This window comes from Chionomys nivalis, chromosome 4 (genome assembly GCF_950005125.1).
Source record: "Chionomys nivalis chromosome 4, mChiNiv1.1, whole genome shotgun sequence".
Lineage (NCBI taxonomy): Eukaryota > Metazoa > Chordata > Mammalia > Rodentia > Cricetidae > Chionomys > Chionomys nivalis.
The window spans coordinates 56286336-56307380 of record NC_080089.1 but is presented as its reverse complement, the minus strand read 5'-3'; the positions used below and the strand labels follow the sequence as shown (position 1 = coordinate 56307380).

General features: G+C 54.8%; 2 protein-coding genes across 3 annotated transcripts; one reads left to right on the top strand and one right to left on the bottom strand.

Annotated features, from left to right (window-relative positions):
* The first annotated feature begins 240 nt into the window (after positions 1-240).
* On the top strand, positions 241-9288 carry C4H15orf39 (chromosome 4 C15orf39 homolog). Of its 2 annotated transcripts, none has more exons than XM_057768948.1 (3): positions 241-396; positions 3593-6335; positions 8147-9288. In XM_057768948.1, the coding sequence occupies exons 2-3, from the start codon at positions 3644-3646 to the stop codon at positions 8512-8514; spliced, it is 3060 nt and encodes a 1019-aa protein (XP_057624931.1). In that variant the 5' UTR covers positions 241-396; positions 3593-3643; the 3' UTR covers positions 8515-9288. The 2 variants fall into 2 exon arrangements, with proteins under 2 accessions (XP_057624931.1, XP_057624932.1); XM_057768949.1 differs by having other exon boundaries at positions 3593-6386; positions 8147-8250.
* A 2599-nt stretch (positions 9289-11887) lies between these two features.
* On the bottom strand, positions 11888-20982 carry LOC130873516 (taste receptor cell protein 1-like). Its single transcript, XM_057768372.1, has 12 exons — positions 20940-20982; positions 18798-20185; positions 17212-17273; positions 15920-16071; positions 15625-15755; positions 15208-15272; positions 14781-14920; positions 13499-13623; positions 13337-13395; positions 13104-13249; positions 12788-12870; positions 11888-11998 (listed from the first exon to the last, which is right to left on the bottom strand). Exons 1-12 carry the CDS (start codon positions 20980-20982, stop codon positions 11888-11890), a joined length of 2505 nt encoding a protein of 834 aa, XP_057624355.1.
* Positions 20983-21045: the final 63 nt, after the last annotated feature.

Sequence of the window (21045 nt, the reverse complement as noted above, 5' to 3'; positions counted from 1 at the left end):
AATGGGACTTATGACCGCCCTCGGGGCAGACGTTCGAGGAGCTAGGCGAGTGAAGGCGGTGTACAAAGCCAGAGGCCGGGTCGCGGGAAAGTTGGTTCCACTCAGGCCTTCGGCACGGGAGGGCCCAAGGGAGCGCAGGCTCCCAGAGGCACAGCCGGGTTCTGCCCCCACCCAACGGGCCGCCCCGCCCCCGCTCCGCCCCTGGCCCGCCCCGCCCGGGACCACAGACGGCGCCCGGCGGCGGCGCGAACGGCAGCGCGGAGCGTGGCTCTGTGCTAGGTGCCTGCCGTGACTTCCCGCGCAAGGCCGGGCGGACAGGGACCCGCAGCCTAGGTGGCGCTGGAGGATGGGGCCGTGGCCCCGGGTGCCAGCCTCCAGAAGCTTGGTGCTCTGAAGGTAGGAGCTCTCCTGCCCGGCGGGCGCGGAAACTTGGGCCGAGTTTGCGGTCGGCGCGTGGGCAAGGGGCGGGTGGCTCTGCCCCAGGGCGCCCCTACCGGCCGTCCCCGGGACGCAGCGCAGGGGCTCGGGCCCAGGTGCTGAGGCTTCGGGCGGTCAAGCTGCGGGGCCCGGTCGTGCTGCTGCCCAGACTTTGCCAGGACTTGGATGCTCCCAGGGCCTGGTAGAGCCTCGGAGCCCCAGCAGTGCCCGGGCGTAGGGCTGGCGGGGAGTCAGGCGGATCCCTCGGGCCTCTCGCGGGGCCGGGCTCACGCGGATTGCCCGGCGCCGATTCGGGGTGGGGGTGGGGCTTGGGACTGGTGGCTGCGGGCGCAGAGGTGCGGCGGGGCCGTGGACGAGCCCTGTTGGAACAGGACCGCCTGCGGTTTCCTCGCCACCGCTTGACTCACTCTCTGGCTGCAGCCCAGGTTGGCGGGATCGCCCCGAAGGAGGTGGCTGCCCGGACTCTGTGGGTAGACGGGCCCCCCACCCTCTTGGTCCCATCGGGCGTCGATCCGTTGGGGGCTCCGAGGGCGAACCTCCTGGCTTGCACACGTGTGCCCTAGCTACGGACGAGCACAGTTGCGCGGTGGGGGGCATGTGTGCAGATTCGGGCCATGCACGTACGTGCACGAACGGCTTTGCGTGCGTGGTGGCAGGCTGTGTGTCAGCCTGTTGGGGTGCACGTGTGTCGCAGAGCCGCAGAGAGAGAGAGATTCGGGGACACCCGGAAGCTTGGCGTGTCGTGGGGCGCCGGTTACATAGCAAAGCCGGCTATGGGCCGCAGGCTCGATGGTCATAGGCGGGGCCGGTAGAAGGAAATTCAGTGGTGGCGCATCTAGAGACCCTTCTTCTTAAACTGGGAACTGTGGGTTGCCTCATGTTCGGTGCCTGGAGAGCTAAGAGCCTCAACTGGCAAAGAGTTTTAGAAGACCGCCGGCGTCCCTTAGAGCTGAGAGAATACTGATGCCGGCCTCAACTCGGCTGGAACCGCGCTCTTCCTGAGGCCCCAAGGATGTGACGTGGAAATAGGAATGGACCCACGGAGTTGTTGCCCCCCCCCCCCTTCCTCACCTCCGGGGGAAAGAGCAGAGTGTGGCAGGCGCTTGACCCTGCCCTGGGTTTTGGCTGTAGTTAGAACTCATGTAAGAACTAGTAGAACTTGTCATCCCCACTGAAGGATCACCTGTGGCCCTACCTTCTCCAAGCGCCCGAGGCCACCTCAGTGTCCGGAAGGCACCTTCATTTTGGCTGCTGTCTGAGTGGGGTGGGGCCTCCTCTGGGGGAGCTTTCCATCCTACTGGCAGGACCTAATGTTACCTCCTCGCCTTTCAGAGCCTTGGGCTAGCTCTTTGGAGCCCTCACTCCTACAAAGACTCTCGAGGGTCCCAGGTGGCTGGTTCTCAGGAAGTCTCTAAGGCAAAGGGCATGCACGGTTGGGCTGAGCCCGGGAGAGAAGGTCTCCTGGGACTGATGGTTAGAGCAGTTCCCAAGTTGCATTGGTGGAGTTGAGACCATAGCCAGCCCTTAATTAACCCAGAGCTCCCCAAGGATAGTGCGGATTTGGTACCCTCCAAACCATGCAAGCCTTGCGGTGCACATCTTTAATCAATCTCAGCACCAGAGAAGCGAGGTGGGTGGACCGCTGTTCAAGGCCAATTTGGTCTGCATAGTGAGTTCCAGGACAGCAAGAGAAAAATAGTTAGGCTTAGTCAGAAAAGAAAAAAACCCAACAAAAATAAAGCAAAACTAACCATAAAACATACAGCAGTCTAGGATGGGGACTTCCCCTTAGGACACAGGTCCTTGTTGTCTAGAGGGCCTCTGTGCTGCCATCTGCTGGGGTGGGAATGGGCCTGCCATACTACCCTTTACTTCTTTAAAAAAAAAATGTTGTCCCCTTACTGGCCTAACTCTGAACCCCAATAGCCCAGAAAGGAGAAAGCTGGTCCCTGCTAGCTGGTGACAGAAGCATGTGACATGTAACCTGTGGCCTATTCAGGAATATTGATCCCCTTTATCCTTTTCTAAGCCAGCCACTGGGAGTTTTAGGGGGTGGGAGTGCTCACTCCGGAGGGAGAGGAGATAGATAGCCTCAGCTGGAGCTAGCTGCCCATAAGTCATGGATGCCTGTTGTGGAGAAAGTGCCTGTGACCACTGTGGACATTGATCCTCATCCTTCTTTGGATTTGCCTCTGTGTTGTGTTTGCCTTTTCTTTCAAATAGAAGCCAGGTTTATTAAGGAAAAGTGGGAAAGAGCAGCATGGGAAAGGCTCCAAGGGAAGAATACCCATGCATTCTTTTTCGCGCACTTAGTCTGTCGGTGACTAAGTACAGAGGAAACAGAGGAAGTAGTTGCCAGCTAGGACTCTGGGCCCTTGGGGCCTCCCATCCCATCTCCCTAGGCATGCCCCCCCCCGCCTGTGTATCATGTGCGCCGGGCCTGGAGATGAACACAGACACTCCTCCCGAGCCCAGGACCATCCTGTTGGCACCACAGCGCCATCTGCTGGTCAGCTTTGACCCTCCTGCTGAGGACTGGAGAGGTAGCCTCTTGGAAGGAACTGCTCTATCCATCCAGGACTGGTAGTCAGCATTGGTTCTGGTTCTGGGGACCTGGTTTTGAGGTGTTGGTTTTTTGTAAGACAAGCGGGTCAATAAAGCGTTAGAAGAAACTAAATTTGTAGGCAGCGCAGAGATTCTATGTCTTGGCTCTAGGAGCGTTATGAGACCGGTGGCATCTTGGAATAGGAACCAGTAGAGAAGGGCAGCCCACTTCCTGAGCCATCCCTTTCATCAGTGACTTTGGGATAGATAGGATAGGTCTTACCTGGGAGGCAGAGCAGGGGGCCAAGGCAACTGACCTTCCAGCACTGCGCAGAACCCCAAGGGAGACTTCCTGGTAGTTATATGAACAGAAAGTGGCCCCTACAGTGGGGGTGTGGACTTGTATATAAGCCACAGTCTGTGTGATTGTTATACTTTAAAAACAATGACTGGAAACAAAGCGTCAGAAAACTGCATGGCAGCTCCTCCTTCAGTCCGAGCTGAGTATTGCTAAGGACCAGAGTCCTGGGAGGCAGCGAGTCAGAGAGGGGCCTCTACTTGTTCACGAGTAGTTTGTGCTCTAACGATCTTTGTCTCTACTCTCTCCCAGGTCAACAAGTCCAGTCGCAGGGGTTCAGGAGGACTTGACACCTTCACAGTAATGGCAGAAAAGCGGCCCCTGGGGCCTCTGGGGCCTGTGATATATGGCAAGCTGCCCCGCCTGGAACCAGATCCAGGGCCTGGACATGGCCTGCCTCTTCCTGCTGGCAACCAGGACTCCTGCAATTACAAGGGTGCATACTTCTCCTGCCCCATAGGGGGTACTTCCAAGGCAGGATCTGAGCGGTTGGCAACCTGGACCCCATACCCACCCTTGTACCCCACTGGTGTGGCAGGATCCCCACTCCGGACTGACAACCTGTTGACAAACTGCCTGCTCTACCGCCCTCCGCCGGAAGGCTCTGAAAAGATACAAGAGACTAGTGAGCTTCTGCCCTTTGGTGCCCAAGCTCATGCATACCCAGGCCCTCCACTGGCAGCTCCCAAGCCTGTCTACCGCAGCCCTTTGTGTTACGGACTCTCCACTTGTCTAGGGGATGGGGGAGCAAAGAGACCATTGGATGTTGACTGGACCCTGGTGGCTGGGCCCCTGTTGCCATCTGCTGACCCACCCTGTTCTCTAGCCCCAGCTCCTGGCAAGGGCCAGCCCCTGGATGGGTCGTTCTTGCATGGACTGCCAACTGGGGCACCTGGCAAAGACTCCTCTCTGACTTTTTCTCCATGCCAGACAATCCTGGAGAAGTATCGAACCATCCACGGCCCAGGTTTCCTGGCTTCGAAGTACACGGGTCCCTATTCTGGGGATTCCAAGCAATCAATATCTGAGGGACCCTCCAGTCCTTGGACCCAGCTTGCCCAGCCTCTGGGACCCCCTTGCCAGGATGCAGTGCCATCCCACTATCCACTGCCCCCACCGCCACAGGCCTTGCCCTACCCTCCTTGTCGTCACCCAGAGAAGCAGGGTAACTACGGCTCTCTGCTCCCACTGCCACCTCTGGGAGCACACAAGGGGGCTGCATACCAAGCTGGTGGACTGGGAAGTCCCTACCTGAGGCAGCAGGCATCTCAGGCCTCCTACCTGCCCCCTGTTGGGATAGACACTTGTTCCTACTCCTCTGCACCCCTCCCAGCACCCTCACCAGGGCTCAAGCTGGAGCCCCCTCTTGCTCCAAGGTGTCCACTGGACTTTGTCCCCCAAACTTTGGGTTTCCCTTTTGCTAGGGATGACCTCTCTCTCTATGGGGCATCCCCAGGGCTTGGGGGAACACCACCTTCCCATTCCCAGAACAGTGTGCAACCAGTGCCACAGCCCAGCGCCTTCCAGCGAACATGCCAGCCTTTGCCAGCCAGCCAGCCGTGCTCTGAGCCTATGAGACCTGCAGAGAAACCAGCACCGGAAGCGCAAGAGAAGACATGGCTACCCAGCTGCAGGAAAGAGCAACCCCAGCCCAGGCCTGATGAGCGTCCTGGGGTACCTATTGTCATCCGAGACAGTCCAGGTCCCCACACTTCACCAGCACTGTACCCCTGTGCCAAGGAGCGCCAGTCTCTTCCACAGAAAGGTGCCAGGCCTCCCAGCTCTCCACCAATGCCTGTGATTGACAATGTTTTTAGTCTGGCCCCCTACCGTGACTACCTGGATGTGCAGACCCCAGAGCCCACAGCCGAGCAAGACTCCACTTCAGCCACCAGTAAGAGCCAAGATAAAGATTGCAAGGGGACCCTGCCTGTCCAGGATGGGACCTCTGGGCCTCCCTGCTCTCTTCGTGAGGAGGTGGCTCTGGACTTGAGTGTGAAGAAGTCTGTGGCCGAAGCTGTCCCTGCCAGGGTCATTAGTCCTGAGGCACATAAGTCCCCTGAAGCTGTGGATGGGCCAGGTACGGAAAACACAGAGTCAGCTCTGCCGGACCTAAAAAAGATGGTCACAGAAATATCTGAAGTGGCCCCAGAAACTACACCAAGGACCAATTTCCACAGCTCTGTGGCCTTCATGTTCCGAAAATTCAAGATACTCCGTCCTGCACCCTTACCTGCAGCTGTTGTCCCATCCCCACCTACCCCAGCTCCTGCCCCTGCCCAGCCTGCACCCAACCCGCCCTCTGTGCCCGTGGGACTCCAGATTCTCACTCAGCCTTTGCCAGTGGCGTGCTTCAACCTGGCCCTGCCAAGCCCACCAGCCATAGCCGTGGCCTCCCCGGCCCCAGCCTCTGCTCCTGCTCCATCACCTGCTCCGGCCCCTGCCCCAGCCTCAGGACCTGCTCCCGTCACTGCTCAGGTCTCCACTGCAGCCCGAGCAGACTCCCTAGAACAGCACTTTACAGGGCTGCACACGTCCCTCTGTGATGCCATCTCGGGCGCCGTGGCCCACTCTCCACCAGAGAAACTGCGCGAGTGGCTTGAGACAACCGGGCCATGGGGCCAGGCTGCGTGGCAGGACTGCCAGGGTGTGCAGGGGCTACTAGACAAGCTGCTGTCACAGCTGCAGAGGTTTCTGTGCACACAGCAATGCCCCTTCCCCCATGTGGTACGAGCAGGTGCCATCTTTGTGCCCATCCATCTGGTGAAGGAGCGTCTCTTTCCAAAGTTGCCGCCTGCCTCTGTGGACCACGTGCTGCAGGAGCACCGTGTGGAGCTACGGCCCACTACGCTCTCAGAGGAGCGTGCCTTGCGTGAACGCGCCTTACATGGCTGCACCTCACGCATGCTGAAGCTACTGGCACTGCGCCAGCTGCCTGATATCTACCCTGACCTGCTGGGCCTGCAGTGGCATGACTGTGTACGCCGCCAGCTGGGTGAGCATGGGGCAGCCCTGTAGCCACTGGAGCTGTGTGAGCGAGTGACAGGTGTGTGTGGACGGTGGGCAAGGGTCTGAATGATTCCAGAAACTTAGACTGGAGCAAAGGGTGGGGTTCCAGGTACTTGAGGACTTTCCTTGCCTTCTTGACCATTTAGGCATCAGTGAGATCTGTTTACATGGAAATGTTCTTCGCCCCCTTGTGGATGGCTTCCTTCCGGATTTGCAAATTTCTTTTTTTTTTTTTTTAAAGATTTATTTATCATGTATATAGTAGTCTTGGTATTCTGTCTGCGTGTGTGCCTATAGACCGGGAGAGGGTGCCAGATCTCACCACAAATGGTTGTGAGCCACCTCGTGGTTGCTGGGAACCGAACTCTGGACCTTTGGAAGGGCAGACAGTGCTCTTAACCACTGAGCCATCTCTCCAGCCCAGGATTTGCAATTTCTATGTCTTGTGTAGGCAGCTGGCACTTTGGCCAGGCCATGTTTTCCACCCCAAGTTTTCTCCTTCCAGGGTCTTCTGTTTGAGCACTAGTTCTAAATAACCTGCTGAGTTCTGTCCCTTGGCACCTGGGCCTGCTTTATACTCATCCCAATCCACAGGCCTCAGCTTTGCTCTTAGCTTACTTCCCGCCTGCAGTCTTTTCAGTTCTGGTAAAGCATCCTCATTCACCTTCCACGCCCAGGATCTGGCAGGGCTCCATGCTCCACATAAGCATGTCCCTTTGAATGTGCGTTTTCTCTTGTCTCCTGGTACTTACATACACCCGTGTTGCCCTGGATTGGAGAATTGTTTGTGGCTCCCCTTTCCTCCACAATGATGTATTGTCCTGCTTCTTCAGTAGCACTCTGGTTTTGAAAGCATCCCACCATATAACCCAGAGTATCCTCAAATTCACGATGCTCCTGTCTCCCTAGTGCCTGATTACAGGCATATGCCACCATTGCTCTGCTGTGGAACGTGCTTTTATTTTCATTTTTAACTTTTCATGTCTACTAGAGGACACATGTGCTGCATTGTTGTGTGTTAGGGACACTCCGGTTTCCTAGGCCATGACAAGGTGAGGGTGGCCTGACTTTCTCTGTGTAAGTAAACTGATTTCTAGATTCCAGTCTTTACTACCTGCTGTTGCACACTCCTGCCACCCAGCCCCTTACCCAGCCGTGTTCCTGAGCAATATATTCTACTTCATTAAGTAGCTAGGCACTCTGCCATGGGCCTCTCTGAGGCAAAGTACTGCCATGGAACGGGGGCCCTAGCTGGCCCACGTTCCCTCCCTGAGTTGTGGGTTCTCATGACCCCTGGGTGGGTATTGTCTAATGGCCTTTTCTTAGAGGTGCATATCAGGTTTGCTTCTGTTTAGGTTCCTGTGCTCTCCTGGCTGCCTAAGGAGTCTTTCTCCATCTGGCAGCCTGGTCTTTGGCTCCTGCCCTGGGTTGTTTTTTTTTTTTTTTTTTTTGGCAGAAAGGTGATGACTCTCGTGTGGCATAGCCTCCTCTTTGGTGAGATGCCCAGCCAGTGTTTCCTAACCTGCAAGCATCCTTTCATCTCAGTTTGGCTCCCAAGCAGCATCCTCATCAGGTGGAGCTCTGGTGTCCCGTGGGAAGGAGCGAGACTTTTCAGCAAGCTCCCACTGGTCTGTCAATGGCCACATATAAAGATGGGCTGCCTGTGACGGTTGTGACACCGAGGGGTCCCATCTGCTGTTCCAGGGCAAGCAAAACTTTGTTTTAGGTCACTTTGAGGCTAGGAAGTGAGACCTTGAAGTTTGGATTTTACAGTCTGACTGTGTTTCTCTTTTGTAGGTGGCTTTGAAACTGAGGTCAGAATTTTATCCCCGACAGAACCCACAGTGACCAGAGATGAGCCAGAAAGCCAAGCCCTGGCTCATAAGTCACCAGCCCCCAAGGTCAAGAAGCCAGGGAAGAAGCCACCAACGCCTGGTCCTGAGAAATCTGAGACGACCAGTGGGGAAGGATCACGTGATCCCTCACCTAGCTCTGGCACCAGCAGCAGCCCACCAGGCCCCACCTTGAGGGCACGCTTCCGCAGCCTGTTGGAAAACGCCTGGCTCAATGGTGTGGCGCTGCCTACTTGGGGCCACAAGGCCTCAGGACCAGACCGGCCTTCGCCTCACCCCCAGCTCCTGGGCAGCCAGAGCCATCACCTGTAGCATTGGTATCTAGTGTTGGGACCATCAACCACCTGGGGACCACTATGTACCTGTCCTAACCTCCAACTACCCAGGGCTAGGAGTGGATGATAGGGCTGGGCCCACCTAACTGGGCAGAGACTTTTGAACTTGGATCTTTGGAAAGGATTTCTTCCCTTGAGAAACCTGTGGGCATTGGAGCCAACCTGACTTGGCCTTGAATCTGGCTGCTGTGTTCCTTGTTGCGTGTCTTGGGCAAACATTTCACCTCTTATGAGCCCTTGCTCCCCATCTGTAGACTAAGACAACACAGCCTACCTCACAAGGGTTGTTGTGGGATGATGTCTGACATAAACCTATTATGATTTGGTCTGCTGCTTGCCCAGGACAGGCCTTTGACCTCACTCAGGCTGTGGGATATTGAGACTGAGGCCGGCAGAACCTTGTCAAGTCTTCATGTGTTTTGGGACCTGGTTATCTTAGAGTGGTACATACAGCTTGTACACACTTCCCCGTATCCACCGCTGGTGCAGGGACCTAGCCTGAAGACCCTGAGTCTGCTCTGGATTCATATCTGTGACCTATCTGGGCTGCATCTCACACCCCAATAAAGTTGTAACAAGCAGCTGCAGAGACCTGACAGGCTGTGTCAACTCAATGCAAGGTCTCTCAAGATAGACTGGGGACTCAAGTATTTCCTCCCTATAGTGGGCTGAGCTCAACTGGCAGGCTGCGGCTCCTGCCTTATTTAAGGGTTTTGTTGAGACTGGGCCCTGGGGGCCAGCTATTAAAGCATTTGGGTTATTTTTAGAACTGGGTCCTAGCTTGTATTTGAGGGGTTGAGTTACTGTTGCATATCGTCCTCCACCCATAGGCTGTCCCCCTTCCTCCTGCCCAGCATGTACGAAAGGCCTCTGGTCCTGCTCTCACCTACTGGCTAGCCACTCCAACCTGGGAAAGACTATTGGTCACCACATCCGTGTGCCTGTCTCCCAGGACTGAAGATGTGCCCACTAGAGTCTCGAACCGTCACCCCTCCCTGTGGGTCCCATCAACTCCACCCGTGGTGTTTCTAGACCCACCATCAGTACCCCCACCTGGGCCACTTCCAGGCACATGGGTTTCCTCTATCTCGCCGGAACCAGTCCACCAGCGCTCACCAGGGCTGTGTGCAGCTAGCCTGTGCCCACCTGCACTAGCAGACTGAGTCAGCCTGGCCTGGAGCATCTGGGATTTGGAGTGGTAGCTGCCATTTTCCTTGTGCAGGCCCTAGAGAGCCAGCCTGTAGTGTGTGAATGCCTTTTCTCTCACCAGTACCACCATGGCAGAAGTTCTAAAGACTGGGCCTAAAAATCTGAGCAGTCCTGATGCCCCAGCTGCCTCGTTCTGGGTATATATGTGAGTGTGTTACCACACGCAGCCTTGGGCAGTGGCTCAGAGGTCCAGGGTTGAGCAGCCACATCTGGTGCTGGCCATCTCGCTGGCAGAATCCTGAGGTGGGTCAGGACACCACATGGCAAGAGCACACACATGCATGTGCGTCTTTGGGGCGGTCTATAGAGCCGCCAGTGCTAGGTCATGGGGCTCCGTCTGATTTTAATCGCCTCAAACACACCCCCTCTAAACACAATAGCTGGATTGGATTCCCCACCACAATGGGGATTAAATTTCCACATGTGAACCCTGGAGGGGTTATGGTGAAACTGCATTTAGATCCAGCACCTGGCATTCAAAGTTGGTGGGACTAGGAACCATACTATGACGTATGTCTCGCAGGAGCCACCAGGAAAGGGGTGTCAATCACCTGTGTTTGTTCCCTTGTTAGATGACTGGCCCTTCAGGATACCATATCTACCCAAGGCTAGAGATACTTGAGTTCTGTACCTGGCGTCTGCAGCTTTATGGTCCTTCACCAGAACTTTCACAAGCTCCTGATTTTGAGCCCATCACTAATGCTCTTTAAGCCTGTTCACACATCTACACTAGTTGCTGTCTCTGTATATCTGCAGCCTCAGCTGGCCTCAAACTTATATCTATCCCGCCTCAGCCTCTAAGTGCTAGGAAGGTAGGTATGAGGTTTAATAAGATTTCCAAGCTGACTCGGGAAGCAGGGATTCAAGATTTCCTTCACGTTACAGATGGAGAAACGTGCGGACAGGATTTGCTGCAGGGTCACACAAAGCCATTGGCTGTGTGAAGACTCGAGTCAGCTCTGGACTTGTGTGCTGGTGGGACCCTCCACCTCCTGCTCAGGTCTCTGGGGCCTATCCCAGGCCTGCCTGAGTAACTCTGCCTCAGGAGTTAGGGGCTAAACCCACATGCACATCACCTGACTGGGCTAATGCCAGGGGGGTACTCAGGTCCTTGAGACTCTGGCATGGGGAAACCTGGCATTAAAGCTCAAGACAAGCGGCTGGGGGTCTCAGCAGCCCGTTCTTCTAACAAGCAGGGTCAGCAAGGTGAGCGGAGGAGCAGTTTTCTCCCAAGTTGTGGTTCCAGGGCAAACAGGAAGATGGTAGTGGTGGAGATTTTGTCTTTGCTAACCTGCTATGCCTTCCCTGGTTTGCTAAGGAGAGTTGGGCTGGATCACTGTCAACCTCTCAAAGCAGCTGGGAGCATGGCCTGAGTGTCTCTTGGGTTCCCCCTGCTGGAAATGGAGGAGTGCTTCCAGCCCGCCTGTCAGCCTCCGCTGAGGTGCATACTCCAGGCATCTAGCAAGTACTGGTTTTTTTGTTTTTTGTTTTTTTTTCTTTCTTCCCAACTGTTGTCTTGCATGCTTTTTGGGCTTCTTTCCTGGCTGCCACCTCCAAAACTGACAGTGCAGCCTTTTAGGGTCCTCATTATTCAGCAGCTAGGGCGTTAAAGTCTCCTTTCTGACTGGCCAGGGTGTCTGAGCCATGCTGAGGTTGGCAGGCAGGTGGGGCTCCTTGTGTAGCCTGACACAAATCCTTGGGCAAAGTTGTGACGACCACCATAGGGGTTCAGTGTTCAGAGCACCATGGACACTCATCCTGGCTTTAGCCCTGTGTACTCTGTGTATACACAGTGGCTCTTGGTCTCTCATCTTCCTAAGTGTGGTCCCCATTTCATGGGTAGTGTGTGGTTGCAGCAGGCCCTGATAGAACGTCCTATGGAACCTGAGTCCTTTTGTCCTGACTCACCTGAGTATGCTGCAAGGAACCTGTGGGCTTGGCCTTATGTGAAGGAAACCATTGCTCACCTGGAGAGGTGGGAGCTAAGGGGATGGGAAGCCCCAAACGGACTGGCTTTGCAACAGGAGCGAGTGTTTCCCCCAGTTTTATGCAGTGTAGAGGTGGGGTGAGGCAGGAGCTTGAAGAGCTTGCGTCAGTCCCAAGCTTGCCCTTCCTGCCCTGGCCTCCTGCAGCTTGACTCTTCAGGTTGAGGTACTGTCTGGAAGTCCTAGGTGAGGTGAAGTGAGATGAGGTGACCTAGGAGAGGTATGGGGTTTGCTTCTTGGTGAAGTGGGGAGCAGCTCAAGGGCCACCTGGAGGTATAGAAAAAGAGACAAAAGCCAGGAGTCAAAAATAATGTCTGGAAAGAAAGAGGAGCATGGTAGCATATGTCTGTCTAATCTTACTGTTGGAGCTTAGGAAGGAGGCCCACTGCAAACCTGAGGCCGGCATGGGCTGTGCAGTAAAGGCCAGTCTGGGCTAATTGCTGGTTGGTGCTGCCTTCCCCCACCTTGCTGGCTTTGAGTCATGGTGGAGGGCAGGCAGGAATCAAGCTGGCATCATCTGGGACCTTCATCATCTGGACCAGAGGTGATCACTGACAGCATCCTTGCCCCTTGGCATATCTCCATTCTCTGCTCCAGTTCTCCCCTTATGGACAGAGCTCGGTTTTTGTCACCCTAGCCCATGTCCAGAGCTCAAGTGGCTTCTGGGAGGAGTCAGCTTGACTACCCCTTGGCTTCTGCCCAAGGCAGGGTAGACCCCTGTTATGTGGACTGTACCACTCAGCAGTGTGGCAGTAACTCTGGAGGTTAGGCAGAGCACGCGGAAGCCAGCCAGGGTGACCAGCATCTGCCTGCCTGGCAGAAGAAGGGCCTCCATACTTGTGTGGCACAGCCACTGCTGTGGTGTGGCTTTAGGCCTCCAGTCTGAACTATGGAGGTGCAGTCATGGAGTCAAACCCAAACCCCCGGTGGAAAGTATGTCACTCTAGCTGATGTGAAAGAGAACTCAGATCCGGGTGGATAGCAGGCTGCTGACTCTTAAGGTCTCAAAGGCTCAGCCTGTTTCTCCGGAAGAAGCCCTTGCCTGGCCAGACTCACCAGGACTAGGAGAGAGGTGATGAGCTGGAGGTTCAGCATGAAGCCACGGCTAGGGCCTCTGGAGGCTCTGGAACTGGGTATGCCTGGAACAGAACAAAAAGGCTGAGGGCGTTTTCCATCCTCAAAGCCCTCAGAGACGTCTAGGCCTGGTGACTGTTCTAGGATACTCGGAGCCAGTGTACCCTGGGGGCTCACAGGAAGGGTAAGAGCAAACATGGCCATGCAGTCTGTGTGGCGGAGGGAAGGGCAGTGTGGCAGAAGCAAGACCAGAGACAGCAGAGGGATGGAGGACATGAGCAGAGAGAGAGGCACTGACCAAGGACTGGGACGAACATCTCGAACTTGATACCCTCAGCTTCCTGCAGGAAGCTCAGGGCTTGGCGCATGCAGTCTTGAATGACGGCCTGGGCTGGTGCAGCCCCGAAGAAGGCAGCTTGCACTTTGGCAGTCAGTGGCTCCTGCCTGGGAGGATCATGACAGGCTTCAGGGGGCTGGAGAGATGCGGAGAGACCCTCTCCTCCAGCCCCAGGATCCGAACTGAAGACTCACTGGAATTCTTCCACCACGACTTGACCAAAGTTCTGCAGCGGCTGGAGGACGGAGGTCAGCTGAGGTCAGAAGACAGCGGAGAGTGTCACGGAGAGTGTCACCGGGCCACACAGCCTATGCCAGCTGCACACCCTTTCTCCACACCTCCATCCCCTCAGTCACCCATTTTGTCAGCAGACCACGAAGCTCCTGGGACTCAGAACTGGTCTTGTTCTCCAAGGCCTTGATGAAGGGGTGATCCAGGATCAGGAGCCATGTCTCATAAAGTGCCAGCTCTGCCTTCTCGCCTAAGGTGATGGGGTGGGATGGTGATAGCAGCCAGCACTCGCGTCTTCTGAGGACTCTGGGGTAGGACCACACCCTGGCCCAAACCCGCTGCTTCCGTCCAGTGGTTAGCGCACTTGGTCGGAGGGCCCATCTTTGCTGCCTGCTTTGGCAATGAGGTCAGATGGACTTACATTTTTAAGTGGATGAGAAATGTCAGTAGTAGGAAATTGTGTCGAATGAAAAGAATCTGATACACAATTTCCATGCTTGTATATGAAATGGTACCAGAACACAGCCAGCTCACTTGCTGTGACATGCCTTGGAGGGCTGGCTGTGTTCTCCGTATAAGGGAGGAGCTAGGAGCCACAAAGGGCAACAAATATTAATTCTCTAACCCTTTGTGGTAACCTGCCAGCCCATGCTCTACCAGTCTGTCTAAGAGCGGTGGGCTGTGCTCTCAGACTTGACAGCAGGAGATCTTGCTGGCTGCTGGTTCTTTATAATCCCTGATCTCCCAGGAAGGAATCTGTAATGACTTAAAGAAATACATAGCACAGTCCTACTTGAAGAGGAGTGGGTAGTCCCACTGTCTGCTAAGGGGATGATGGGTCTTTGAGGGTCAGCGCTGATGGGGCAGGCACATCACGTGTTGAAAGTCAACTCTGAGAAAGATGGGTCAGGGACCCAAACCAAGGCTCTGTCTCTGGGAGCTACAGAGCGGAGCCCACCAGAAGGTAACAATCTGAGAGACTACAGAGGTGGCCGGGACAGCCCTTGGGTGAATCTGCATTCCTAGACTGAGGGTCCGCCCCAGAACAGCTCCAGGTGGTAGCTTCAGGAGACTGAGAGACCTTGGATTTCTCCAGCGTGGATGTACAAGCCTGCTCAGCTGTTCCTCCCGGGGGCCCCATGGGACAGTCTTCATGCCGTTCTGACCCTGGTGGTAGAGCTGACCCACTGCTGTCGCCTCTCTTGGCACATTAAGGATTAAGGGAGGACAGAGTTGACTGGCCATCTTGTACCTCTAGCCGAGGTTACCCACAGAGCTCTGGGCCCACTGTCTCCCTATGGGCTGGCACACAGGCTTTGCTGGTGGGAATTCTGCTCCTCAGAGGGGCAGTGAGGCCTGGAGAGATAGGCAGACCCACAGCCATACATGGGGCCCAAGATCACTCACCATTGGCCACCATGCTGGATTTCTGGAGGGTGGGGTCTGTTATGTGATGGGCCAAGTAACTGGCCAGGCCTTGGAGGTGGGTGGGGACGGGGCTCTTGAACTTGTATTCCATGTAAATGTTCACCCACTCGTTCACGTTGCTGGGGAAGGATGGGAGAGTGTAGAGTCATGGGCTCTTTGCCAGTATATTCTAGAAGCAAGTGTGGAGCTCCTAAGTATACACCCTATGTTCCCACCTCCAAGAGCAGAGCCAGCTTAGACAAGGTCCTTATTGGCCGCCTCCAGCCTACACCTGTATCTCCTGACTTTGGGTTAGGGGTGGAGCTACCGTAGGGACGCGTGTCCAAGAGAGCAGCCATGTAGGCTGGGTGAGCGGGGATATGGTGGCTGAAGGACTGGGCAGACTGGATGGGATACTTAAACCTACCTGAATAGGAGGAGGGGCTGGTCCTGGGGATTAGCCTTGTAGAATCTTGACACTTCAGGGGTGACCTATAGGAAGCCCTGGAGGTCAGGTTGCTTGGGAGGTGCCTGTTCCGGGGCCCAGGATGGGGTGGGGCCAGGCACTAGATAAGGACCTGAGGGCCATCTCTAGCATGGTCTCCTGGGCAGGGATATCTGGTGACAACCTGGCCACTGACTTCTCTCAGAGCTTTCTCCTCCTCGGCCAGCTTCCCCCCAGAGCAGGGCTGGGTTCCCTCCATGCTTGCCTTCCCATAAATGCCAAGCTGGTGCTGTGTTCACTGGGCACCATTGCACCTACCACTAACAGCCGTAGAGGCCTGTTGACAAGGGAGGCAGGGAGAGCATCTCAGTCCCAGGAACAGGGGAGAGGACACCTCACCAGTGGGAGGATCTGCTTCTCCAACAGGATAAAAGCTTGAGATCCCGGCAGAAGCAGCTGGGGCAGGAAGGGCCTCATGAGGATGAAGATGATGCTGACGGTCTCCCGGGAGAGGTCTGTTACGTTGTACCCTGAGGAGTCACATACAGCGGTCTGGGAAGTTGGAACAGCCACCTTTCCCTCCACGGCCTACTCAGGGCTTGGGCAGACTGAGTTGGATTCCCTCCAAGGAACCCAGCCAGCCTCCTCCATGAGCGGGTGAGGAGACGTGGGGCAGGCGTTGCTCTAGACTCACCATCAGAGGAGAGGCTGTTGTCAGTCAGGGACAGGTGCCCAAGCAACCACCTGGAGCCCTTCACTTTGCGGTATAAAGTCCAGAGGATTTCTAGGGCTGAGGGATCCGGCTGACCAAACGTGAGGGAGGCCTGCACTTCTGTAGAACCAGGCCTGTGGGAGGAAGCCGGTTGGGGCAAAGTCGGCCTGGCTGCTGCAGAAGGCAGTGTGCTGAAGGAGAGAAGCCTACAGGACAGCTAGTAACTGCAGAGAGGAACCTCCCTGCAGGACTGAGGCGGTCACATGACCCCTGCAGTGCTGGGGCTCCTTGGTAAATGGGGATAAACTCCCCTTGGGAGAGGGTTACTGTGAGGCCTGAAGGATGCAGGAAGGTGAGCACACAGCAGATGCTCAGTTAAAGTGAATTCCCTTGGACTCCTCAACAAACTGGTTCTTGGAGAGACACTGGGAATCTGGTGTGTGTGCGGGGGAAGACTGGGGCAAGGTGTTACTCAAAGAGGCCAGAGCTGGCTGGGAGCTCTCAGGAGGTCTAGTGGGCACAGGAAAAGCCTCAGCTGCAGTTCAAGTAGGGGGCTCTAGAGAGAGGGAAGCCTAGAGGGGAGGCATCTCCTTCAGGCAGCTCTCAGGGAGACTGGAAACAGCATCGGAATCTATAATACCACTTGTCCTTCCTGTGAGCACCCGTGCAATCCCAGAGCCAGGGAGATAAAAACAGGCTCAGGGCAGGGAAGTCACGGAAATGAACTTCAGTTTATTAAAAAGGATTTTTCCCCCCAAGACAGGGTTTGTTTGTGTAGCCCTGGTTGTTCTGGAACTCACTCTAGACCAGTGTGGCCTCGAACTCACAGAGATCTGCCTGCTTCTGCCTCCCGAGTGCTGGGATTAAAGATGTGCGCCACCACCATTCAGCCAAAGGGAAGCCGATTTTGAAACAGCTGTAATCATAGCCTAGATACCATCCACCCCAATTCTGGAGGCAGTTGACTTTCCTAGCAGCCCAGAACGAGAGTTCCACCCAAGGATTTACATTTATTTGCATATCATTTACATGACCCTGTCTCCAGAATAAGTAGCTTGATGCGCTCTTTGCCTGTCTTCTCACAATCCTGTTACCACTGCTCAAACCCAACAGCTGGAATTAGGAAATAGCAGGAAGGCCAACTGAGGTCATGCAGCCCCGCTGGTAGCCTCTTACCTACCCATCTGAACCAAGGTGTTCCTGGTCGCTTGGGGAGGGTTGAGCAGTCTAGGCTAGGGCTGCTAACAGCTTAGCCAGCTGAGAACCACACTCACCGAAACAGCAGGGCGCTGACATTCTTGAAGCTGGAGAAGGCCTCATGATAGACAAGCTGGAGCTGAGGCAGAAGCATGGGAGTCAGCCTGTCCACCCCTGCCTTGTGTCCCTCCATCCGCCCTGGCCTCTAAAGTCCTGGTCCTGCTGGGCCTTTCCTGGGTTGTTCCCCTTTGGTAACTCAAGGCTTGTGATTACTTTGTTTGAGATTCTAACTGGAATCCATCTGTCCAGGACGCATGTGCAGGTTTTAACGTGGTAATCCGTCACCCTGGCTCTGCAATCCTGCCAGCTGCCAGCCCAGGCTGCCACTCCCATCCTCATTTCACCATAGAGTCCTTTGCCAGCCCCTCTGCGACTTGGGTTCCCCCAGACAGTGTTCCTTCCGCCCCGTGCTTGGGAAGCCCTTCACTGTTTGATGTGGCACCCCTCTCTTCATTCCAGTTAAAATCCTCCCCACTGCCAGGTGTGGGAGTGCATGCCTTTAGTCCCTGCACTTAGGAAGCTGAGTCAGGTTCACTGTTAGCCTGGCCTGACAATGTGTTGGGGACCTGCTCAAACAGATAAACAAATTCAAGCAACAAATGAAAACAACAACAGCAACAACAACAACAACAAACCCAATCAGCCAAATAGACATAAAAACACAACCAGGCCAGATGTGGTAACACTGAGCCTTACAACACTTTGGAGAGGAATGCCCAAGGATCATTTGAAAGCCAGGTTTGGCTGCATAAAAACTTTGTCTTAAAAAAAAAGGGAAAAGAAAAAAGAGAAAGAAAGAAAGAAAGAAAGAAAGAAAGAAAGAAAAGAAAAGAAAAAAGGCCAGAAAAACAAAAAGAGGGCTATCCTAGTACTTAGAAGGCAGAGGCAGATGGATTTCTGGGAGTTCCAGGCAAGCCTGGTCTACATTGTGAGTTCCAGGCCAGCCATATTGCACAGTGAGATCTTGTCTCAAAACAACAAACAGACTAGAAAAGATAGGGGATCCTTGCTGTGGTAGAGTGGTCACCCAGTGTGCTCAAGCCACATTGTCCAGTGGTTTGCCAGCCTCCTGTATTGCTTCCCACAGCTTGTCATGATTATAATTTGGTCACCATTAGACCTAAGTACTGTGCATAAAGAAATGAACCATTCAACAATGGGCAGGAAATTATGCCCTGAATGGTAGGTAAGAAATGGTGCTTCCTTTCCAGGATGCCTGCCCTGATCCTGGTTCCGGACGCGAGGCAGGAACTGTACCTCACTTTGCCAGGGCATCCTGGTCCTACACGAGGTTGTGTGCTGATAAAAGACCAGCAGCTGCACTGCAAGAACCTGCTCTATTTCTGGTCGGTGAGGCCTCCCCACTGTGAGATTTTCCCTCCGTAATGACTTCTAAGAAGTATTTCTGCCTAGCCTCTCCTCAGACTCCTTCCGGGAGCACAGCATGGCACTCGTTGGATTTTATTATTTTGTGTCTAGCTGCTCTTAGGAGCCCAGACCCATACAGTGTGTGTTGTGCTGTGCCTGACATACTCAGAAGGAAAGGAGAGTAGGAAAGTTTGTCTTCATCCACACCCTTCTACCCAGCGAGCACGTGCCACACCTGGTAGCAGATAAACCTCTCCAACATCTGGCGCTTCAGGGCCATCAGGTTCCAGGCAGCTGTGGTGAAGGGTTCACCGTTGATCCTGAAGGTCACAGAGTGAATCACTTGACTAGGTCCTGGAGTGGAGGAACTCAAGTCCTGCAAAGACACATCTTGGCCAGGGTGAGGCAGGGTAGGGGAGTGGGTAGCATCAGCACCTCCAGATAACTTTGTGGAGACAGAGCTATGTGGGGCGAGGGAGAGGGTGGGCAGGTGGACCCGGCTGGTAGGAACCCATGGCCCAGGGTGGCTAAGCTGTAAGGGTCCAAGGTTTGAGGTCTTAATGGAAGAGTCTGTGGTTGAGGGTGCAGTCACAGACACAGAAGGTTGAGGAGGGTCCCTGGCTTCTGTGGTGACAGAGGAAATTGGAACTGGGATCGAAGATGGTGATGGGAGGAATGACAGAGATGCAGGTGATGGGGATGAAGATGGGGGCACTGCCGATGAGGAGGGTGGGGAGTAGGGGGAAGATGGATGTGAAGGTGACGTTGCTGAGGACAACAGCAGTACAGAAACATCACTGGATACTGGGCCTGTGGCCAAAGCTACAGCGTTTTCAGCTGACCCAGAGCCCACTGTAAAGGCTTGGGAGGGCAGGCCCAGCCGGGATGCTCCTGAAGATGCAGGCAGCAGGGGCTCTGTGACGTTCAATGTGTTAGGCATCCCTGGAAAGTTAGGCAGTCCTGAGGAGCTCCTGGGAGCCACAGAAGGGGATGCCTCTGGCCTGGAATAGCCATTCCTCCACGCAGTGGGACTGAAGGTGTTCTGGAACAGGCATGGAGCTCTAGAAAATATGGGGAAAGGGAACACTCTGACTGGAGGGCATGTTGGTTTAGGTGCAACACTTGTCTTCAGCAATGCAGAGGCAGGGACTATCCAAGACAACTTGGGGACCTTGCTGAATTTCTTCTCAGATCCATGTGTGGAAGAAGGCTGTGGCAATGGCATAGCAATTGTTTCTAGAGTTTCAGAGGCCATGTTTTCTGCTACAGGGTCAGCCCCTGAGGACACTGGCTGAGAATCAGCAGTTCTGTGGGCTGCAGATGTGGTCAGGACTGAGGGGATTGGTCTGGGTATGCCTCTCCCTGAGGGCCTGGTACTTCCTAAGGGGCCAGACATTGAGGGGGCCTCCTGGCCTCCTGCTGCCTCTTTAGAAAGGGCTCCTGCACTCTTCTCCTGGGCCTCTGAATTCTTCTCAACTGAGATGATGCTGTCAACAGTTTCTGTTAGGATGTCCAGGATGCTGCTACTTTGCCGAGCAGATGTGCCAGGGGCTGAAGGAAGCTTCTTAAGGTCTTCATGCGTAGAAAGAAGGGCCAGGGTAGAAGCCGAGGCTACCAGGAAGGCTGCAAAGCAAGACAGGCCTGATTCTCCAGTGTCATGTGGGCAGGACTGACCCCTAACCTCTCAGATCTCACCCTGTCTTGCTCACTTAGGTACCTGAAGGTAAAACCTGGGCCCAAACCACGAAGTTAGTCACTTATGTTATCTCCCCTCCCTGACATGGTCCTGGGTGGAAGTAAAGGCATTCCTGTGTTAGCCAACCCAGGAGTGGACACTGTGAGGGCAATGGGACAAGCCTTCAGGGTTTGTCTTTCTGTCTCTTAACAACCTCCATGTCAAGGACCCTCCCAAGAAGAAGTCTCCCAGGCCCAACTGGTTGCCAGGAGTTGAGAGTCTTGTCTATTCGAACCACGTCTGAGGCCCAGACTAGCCTGATGGTGCTGAAAATACTGTCTGCTTCTCCATTGTGGGTGAGACTGTGACCTGACCATGCTCCCTGCATTAAGGATTCTTCTCAGGGGCTGACTGGGTGATGGAGCACATTGTGGAAAATCTCTGAAGGCTCTGGGGTTAACGCCAAACCTGCCTATGTGTGTCTAGAGCTCCAAGCAGGTGACCCTGAGGGCTCTCAAGGAAGCTGAGGTCTCCAATCTTTCCCTGGCATCCCTCAGTCAAGGCCAGACAAATGTGAAGACAATGAACAGAAGCCCTGAGGTGGGACTCAGGGAGTTCATCCGGGAGAAGGATTCTGCCCTTCCCCACTAAGCAGGTGATAGGGAGAGGGTACCCAGCTCCCCTTGCCATTCCCTCACTTACTGGCCAAGAGGATTCCCACTGCAGGAAACCACCACTTGTCCATGCTGTAGGCTCCTGCCAAGACTTCAAAGGAGGCAGCGTCAGGTGACACAGTGTTCTTTGCAAG